This window comes from Phyllopteryx taeniolatus, chromosome 1 (genome assembly GCF_024500385.1).
Source record: "Phyllopteryx taeniolatus isolate TA_2022b chromosome 1, UOR_Ptae_1.2, whole genome shotgun sequence".
Classification (NCBI taxonomy): Eukaryota; Metazoa; Chordata; class Actinopteri; order Syngnathiformes; family Syngnathidae; genus Phyllopteryx; species Phyllopteryx taeniolatus.
The window spans coordinates 44,631,709-44,638,689 of NC_084502.1; the positions used below are offsets into that span (position 1 = coordinate 44,631,709).

Genomic DNA, 6,981 nt, shown 5'->3' on the forward strand with positions numbered 1-6,981 from the left:
AAGGGAAGACGATTTGCAATGTTGTTATTTTAGCAAGAGACATGAAGCGACGCACTTGATTTGCTTTTGCGGGCCACATAAATTGATGTGGCGGGTCAGATGTGGCCCCCGGGCCTTAAGTTTGACACTTGTGATTTAGGGGAATAATTTAGAGTATGCCATAGTAATAATGTAACATTGACAAAAACAACAAACAGCATGTTCTTTTCTATACCTTTGTATAAAAAACAAAATCCTAGTCTTGCACCGGCAAAGGACTTTTGCAGCAATATTCACTAGGCAGGATTACTAATGCACCAAATTGGACCTATTCCTATAATTTCTCCCTTGTAAATGATTTAGTCCACCTCAAAATGGAAAGCAGTGCTTTATTGGCATTTTTTTTCTACCACCTTAGTGCACACTAGTCTAATTTCTCATCATTTGTGGCACTACATTGGATCCTCCATGGCTCCATGTGTTTAGCACACAAGTCCATAAACAAACATCAATCCCCAGTGGTGTGGGTTTTTTGTGCTGGTGCTGTATACGTATATGTGTTTTCATCTCCCCCACTGTGAGGTTGCATGCGCTGCTCTCGCAAGGAGCTTCTGCAGCATCAATTGTTATAGAAACTGTGCTGGCTAGCTACAACCCCCACAGCCATTGTTGTGTGATTAAGGACTAGATTTGAGCCTTTGCGCAGAACGCAGGGGTACAACAGCAGGGAGATAACCAAATTAGTATTTGCACAAGTATGAGCCTGTAAAGAAGGAAGCTGATTGGAGGGGAAGAGGAAGGGGGGATCAAGAAAGCAAAGACTGAGATTTCCCTCCTCAATACTTAAACACACATTAACATGCCCATAATTATGTTGTATTCTTTATTTTTCTGTTCATTAGTTACAACTTCATTTTATGGTCTGTACAGCACTGAAGGCACACAGAACCAAAATATAGAATGCACCATGACTATTTACAAGTTGTACAGAATAAATAATTCAATCAAGTAAGGTAAAAAAGCTACAGAGTGTGTGCTTATATGGAATCCTGAATAATGTCCAAGTTTAGAATGTCAGTCGCTGACTGTCTTTTGCTTATAAGAGTCATAAAAGGGAAATGCATTCTTTTGCAACATTCCAGTCCAGTTCACAACATTGGTTCGGATTAGACAAATTGTGACGTCTGTATTTTTTGGAGCAGGAAGAAGAAGAAAAAAATATCAGCAGGACTCAGTTGATTGTCATGCACTATCTTGTCGCATCTGATTAGTGCAATGCATTTTACAATAGTACTGTATAACAGACTGTACTTCTAAGTGCTCTATTTGTTTATTTAGACAAAGAAACCTTCCTCTATGTGACCTATCCACACATTTGTATAAAAATAAATATTCTGTGATACGTGTTCAGTGTATATGACAGGAGAGTTGACAAGGGAAAACATTATACCCATACTTCTGTATTTCTGATGTACACTTAGTATGTTGCTGACCCGAAAAACCCACCACCAAAGATACACTCCCTGGCCCATGGCACAATGAGCATTCCGGTTCGAGCAATCCAGCTGGCTTATGTTGACAGAGAGTGTAATCAGGTCAGACCCGGAGTGAGGATAGACTGATTAAACGGCAATTCTAGGTCAAGTGGTGATTCAAATTCACTGTTTTCTAACATCTGCTTTATCCTGAACGAATGGGCGTGGGCTGGATGAGGGCAGAGTCTTTACTGATCAATTCATCTGCAAGCTGTGGATGCTGGATGGGTTAAGAAAATAGTCTATTTATGTTATATTTGGCCCCAAAAAGTACACCTTCCACAGGCTACATCACATGGCTGTCAATGGATAATAAAATATCTGCGCAGTTACATTCTGTGCTACAGTTTGACTTAAAGTGACGTGCCTGTTACAGATAATTTCACACTGTGGAAAATAGAAGAGGGCAAAGAGGGCAAGGCACTTGCTTCAAAACGTCACACTTGGTCTCTATTTCTGATGGAGCTCAGTTATATGCCGGTTGATGCTCTACAATCTCCAAGTAGTCTGGCTCAGTATGTAAATTGGCCTTGAGTTCAAAGTACTCATTCTTAGTTTGCTCGAGCATGACCTTACGCGGCCGGGAGTACATAATTGTCTCCATTAACTTTAACTCCTCCTGGTGCCCTGGGACCTGCCTTTCTACAGCAGGCTGAAGATGGGCCATGTTTTTTCGAAGGTACTCCGTTATACCAAGCTGCTGCAGCTCTTTCTCTCGCTCCAGGATATTCCTATACAAGGAGTTGGGGTCTCCAAGCGTAACAAACTCAGCCGGGCATTCCCCTGCCATGTGTTTGAACTTGGAGCTCGGGTTTCCTGTAAGTGGGGAGGTGTTCTCTTTCTCCATGATACTCCGGCAGACATGATTCTTGGAGCTAGATTGGTCTACGCCAAAATCCAGATCTGTATCGCGATCTTTGTGCTGAGAGCAGTAGGTGGGGTTGCGACATATCTGCACAATGGGACTGTGCGATCGCTCCTCATACAGTGTGGCAGACCCGGGTCTTTGTGTCAGAGTGTGGTGTGTGGTTTTCTGTCCATACATGCTATAATGTAAGTGGATGGGGCTGCTGCTGCTGTTTTCTCTTGGATGATCTCCTGCTACTTTTCTTTTTGCTCTGCGGCGCCTCCTGTGCACCATAAACACAACCAGCCCGGCTGAGCAGAATATAACCATGAGGACTAAAACAAGAAGGCTCAGGATGAGCACTGAGAGTGGCACGGTGTCTGTGATAGAGTTGAGCAAGCCGCTGCCAGTGCCATCGGGGCCCAGCGTGGCAGTCACACTTTCCTCTCCATCTGGAACCAATGAGTGGGTGCCCAAACCGGTGCACAGCACTTCATGACGAAGGCTTCTAAGATCAGCCTGCATCACTTTCTTTGGGGTGTGGCACAAAATGGAGCCCACTACTGTGTCTTTTCTCAGTTTTTCTACCCACTGTTTCAGGCTAAACAAGTCACAGCTGCAGTCCCAAGGGTTGTCCTCTAAATAAATCAACTCTAATGAGTCGAGTTGATCAAGCACGTTGCTCACTGGCAGGTGCATAAACAGATTTTTCCTCAGATTTAATTTGGTGAGGGGTGCATTGCGAAATATCTGTGCAGGAAGAGAGCTGAGCAGGTTGTTGTTTAATGACAACAGATTAAGAGTGGGCAGGGGATTAAATGTGCCTGGAGCAATGTCCTTGATAAGGTTATATTCCAGATATAAGTATTCGAGATTGTGGAGACCCACAAACATTGTGGAGTGCAGTTTTTCAATTCGGTTGCCATTCAAATGCAGTTTCTTTAAACTGCTTAAGCTAAGGAAAGTCTCATTGTCAATATAATCAATCCTATTGTTTGCCAAGTTGAGCAATTCCAAGCCGTCATGTGTAACAAAATCATACCTGTAGAGTTTCTGAATCATATTTCCTGTCATTACCAATTTAGTTGGGCTTTGAGGAGGTACTCCGATATCTGAAACCTTTTGAATTCCTCTGTCTTGACAATGCATCAAAAACCCTGTCACTGGGTAATTGTGACATGAACAATGCTCTACACAAGGACTACCTGGAACGTGAGATGGTGTTGGTTGCTTGGCGTCATCTTTGGCATCAGTCAATTTGGGAATCTGTGCCCCTTTGGATGATGGTGTGACAACCATATCCAGTGACTTAGAGGGCTCCTCTAAATTGATATCTACGTGGGATGGACAGAGAATTTCTCTCTTGACTTTAGCTAAAATGGTCCCCTTGAAGTTGTGTGGTGTGCTGCAAACCACCTCCCCAATAGCAGATTGCCCCCTCATATTTTCCATCCAGATTTTTAGATGCAAAATATCACAGTCACACACCCAGTCATTGTCCTCCAAGAGTAGTTCCATAATCCGTCCGATGTGTTCTAAAAAGCCAACATAAGGCAGCGTCTGGAGTTTATTGCCACGCAGGTCCAGGTGGGTGAGAGGCACAAAACGAAAAATGTTGTTTGGTAAAAACTCAATGGAATTATCATTGAGGATTAGGACCTTGAGGCGGATCAGTTTGTTGAAGGCCCCTGGTTCGATGACCCGAATGAAATTTGTGTCCGCTTGGAGAAACTCCAGATTCCCCAGGCCTTGAAAAGTGTCCTCTTTGAGTGTGACGAGGAAATTTCTATTGATGTGGAGTTTTTTCAGCGAACCAAGAGCACTAAAGACCCCTGGTTCTAACTCTTGTATGCTATTACCGCCGACGTGTAGAGAAAGGGCATTCTTGAGCACTATCATTTCTTCTGCACGAAGCTCAACCAAGTCATTTTTGTAAAGGTTCAAATGGAAGGGGACATTTGACAGAACTTTTATTTGGGAGATTGTACTGATGTTTCTCTGCTCGCAGTTAATATAGAAGATACCGTCCTTTGCCTCGCAAGAACACAAGGAGTCACAAGACTCGCTAATGGAGGTTGACGGCCTGTAAGGGATGGGAATCTTGGGATTGCGCCGCCCTTAAAAACAAGCTGACGAAAATGACGCAGGACAACATGATGGTCTGTGACACCTGTAAAAACAAAAAGTGGATGGGGAGCAGAGAGGAAAAAAACAACATTAAATGCAGTTAGTTTCATGTTTTAAAATCTTAAAACAACACTGAAGTTCAAGGTTTAGTTATATTGTAGAGTGTGATTAATAATAAAATGTCTACAAAGGTGTACTACAGGAATGTGTCGCAGCTAATGGCAACCCAAATAATACACTTTTACAGATGATAAATATATGTTTCAAAGGCTGAGAGACAACACAGTGATGGCATCTCTCTTATGACTCTCAGTGGGGTAATGGCGCGTTTGAAAACATGTCTCTTCTTTGACTCAGTGTTTGGCCCTGCCTATGCTATGCATCTATATGACTCATATAGAGCTCTGTTCAAATGTCATCTCATGTCTAGCTCAAGAACACATAAGAACTTTTCAACCGGTTATCTCTCAACCGCACAGAATGGATATCATCACAGATGATGGTATAAGCATTGGTGATACATCAACAAAATGTATCCATTAATTTGATTATAGTGACAACAGATCAAAAGCTGAATACTTCTCATGAACCGTCTGTGTGACATCTTGAATCATGAGTACATAATGATGGGAATGCCTTCTTTACAAAACTCAGCATCTGGAATGCCTCATGGAACAAGACTAAGAAACTGTGTATGATTCGGAGATCAAAACCTATGAGCCATTCATACTTCCTTACTATTTAATATTACTAAAACACTTGGATGATGTGTGTGTGTGCGTGTAACGCAAACATAATCTTTATAATGTTATCCATCCATTTTCCGTACCGCTTCTCCTCACAAGGGTCACGGGTGTGCTGGAGCCTATCCCAGCTATCTTTGGGCGAGAGGTGGGGTACACCCTGAACTGGTGACCAGCCAATCGCAGGGCACATATAAACAAACAACCATTCACACTCACATTCACACCTACGGGCAATTTAGAGTATTCAATCAACCTACCACGCATGTTTTTGGGATGTGGGAGGAAACCGGAGTGCCGGGAGAAAACCCACGCTGGCACGGGGAGAACAACACCCGGATTTGAACGCCAATCCTCAGAACTGTGAGGCAGATATGGTAACCAGTCGTCCAACGTGCCGCCTTTATGATGTTATATCAAATTTAAAAAAAAAACTGCCAAATGCCACATTTTTTGAAGGAGTATTTAAATTAAGGACAATTGTCATAGATTATAGAACACAGGATACAGAACACAAAATAAATACAGTGAAAAGTGAAACAATGGGAGACTATTGTATCTCTTTGAGAAAACAAAAAGAAGACTGTAGTTCACGCAGTTCTCCAAATAAGGGACGAAGCATGCTTGCATCAAGCCATTTATTTATTCTACCAGTGAAATTTACTGTTAAATTAACACATAAAACCAAAATATTATGTTAACACGAAAAATATTGAACCAAATGATATAATTTCATCTAGCGAAAGGCCCCTCGCTTAATGCTATCATGTAATGTGAAACGCCATAGATGAGCTAACATTTGTATTGTTACAGTAATCAAACTTTTAAACAACTACCTGTACTACGATATCACACAGTAACACATACAAACAGAGCATACAACAGTACTCACAGGCATACATTATTTTTGCTCTGTCTGAACTACTGTTAGTTAGAGACCTTCTGTCCCTTTTGGCTTGCTCTTAATTACATGCCACATCACTTCCAGTAGACTTCAGTGTGTCTTTGCCTGTTGTAGCACAACTCTCAGTTCAGACTTGCTTGTATTCTGTAAAAAAAATCATAAAAACCAATCACTTAAAAATCCGTAATAGAGTGTGGGCGCGAAGGATAAACCACGATAAACTGTTCTCCAACCTTGCCGGCATTTAGGATGTTTTATGAATAGTTCTGCTTTCTCCCTCATTGTTTAACACCTTTCTGTGTCTCACAATGCAAACATCCTTGCCACAATTGACATAATTCCAAGGTCACTTTCCAGACACCTCACAGACACTGAAGCTTTGCAAAAGTATGAAGCACAGTTATCACAGAGGATATTTTCAGATAAACATGAATGAAACACCAAAGCCAGAAATAAAACATTACTCCTCTTAACAAAAGCAGGCAACTGAATAAATAACCTTGTTGGTTACATTTTATCAAGAAGGATGGAAACATGTTCATGAGATTACACCATTAATTCTTCACACAGTCGAAAAATCAGTTTCCGCTTGAAGGACAATCTATGAGCATAGTACTGAAAAACTAACCCACTGTATTATTGATAAATCATAATACAGCGCAATATTAATTATAGACCCTGGTCCACTGTGTGGCTTTGAGTTGCCTTGTTTTTTGTGGCACATGGGATGGCTAAGGCCAACCTAAAGTAACAAAGGATGTAAGAATCCCCAAATTAAGTTAAGTTAAAAAAGTAAAAGAGCACAACTAATCTGACCCATTTGTGTGTCATGTTGTGTATCAACAC

General features: G+C 41.5%; 1 protein-coding gene across 1 annotated transcript; it reads right to left on the reverse strand.

Moving 5' to 3' along the window:
• Positions 1-809: 809 nt before the first annotated feature.
• Positions 810-4,526, reverse strand: slitrk6 (SLIT and NTRK-like family, member 6). The gene is given in 2 exon segments (XM_061798008.1): positions 810-4,434; positions 4,436-4,526. Coding segments are annotated over 2 exon segments (2,535 nt in total). The 5' UTR covers positions 4,517-4,526; the 3' UTR covers positions 810-1,980.
• Between the last annotated feature and the right edge of the window lie 2,455 nt (positions 4,527-6,981).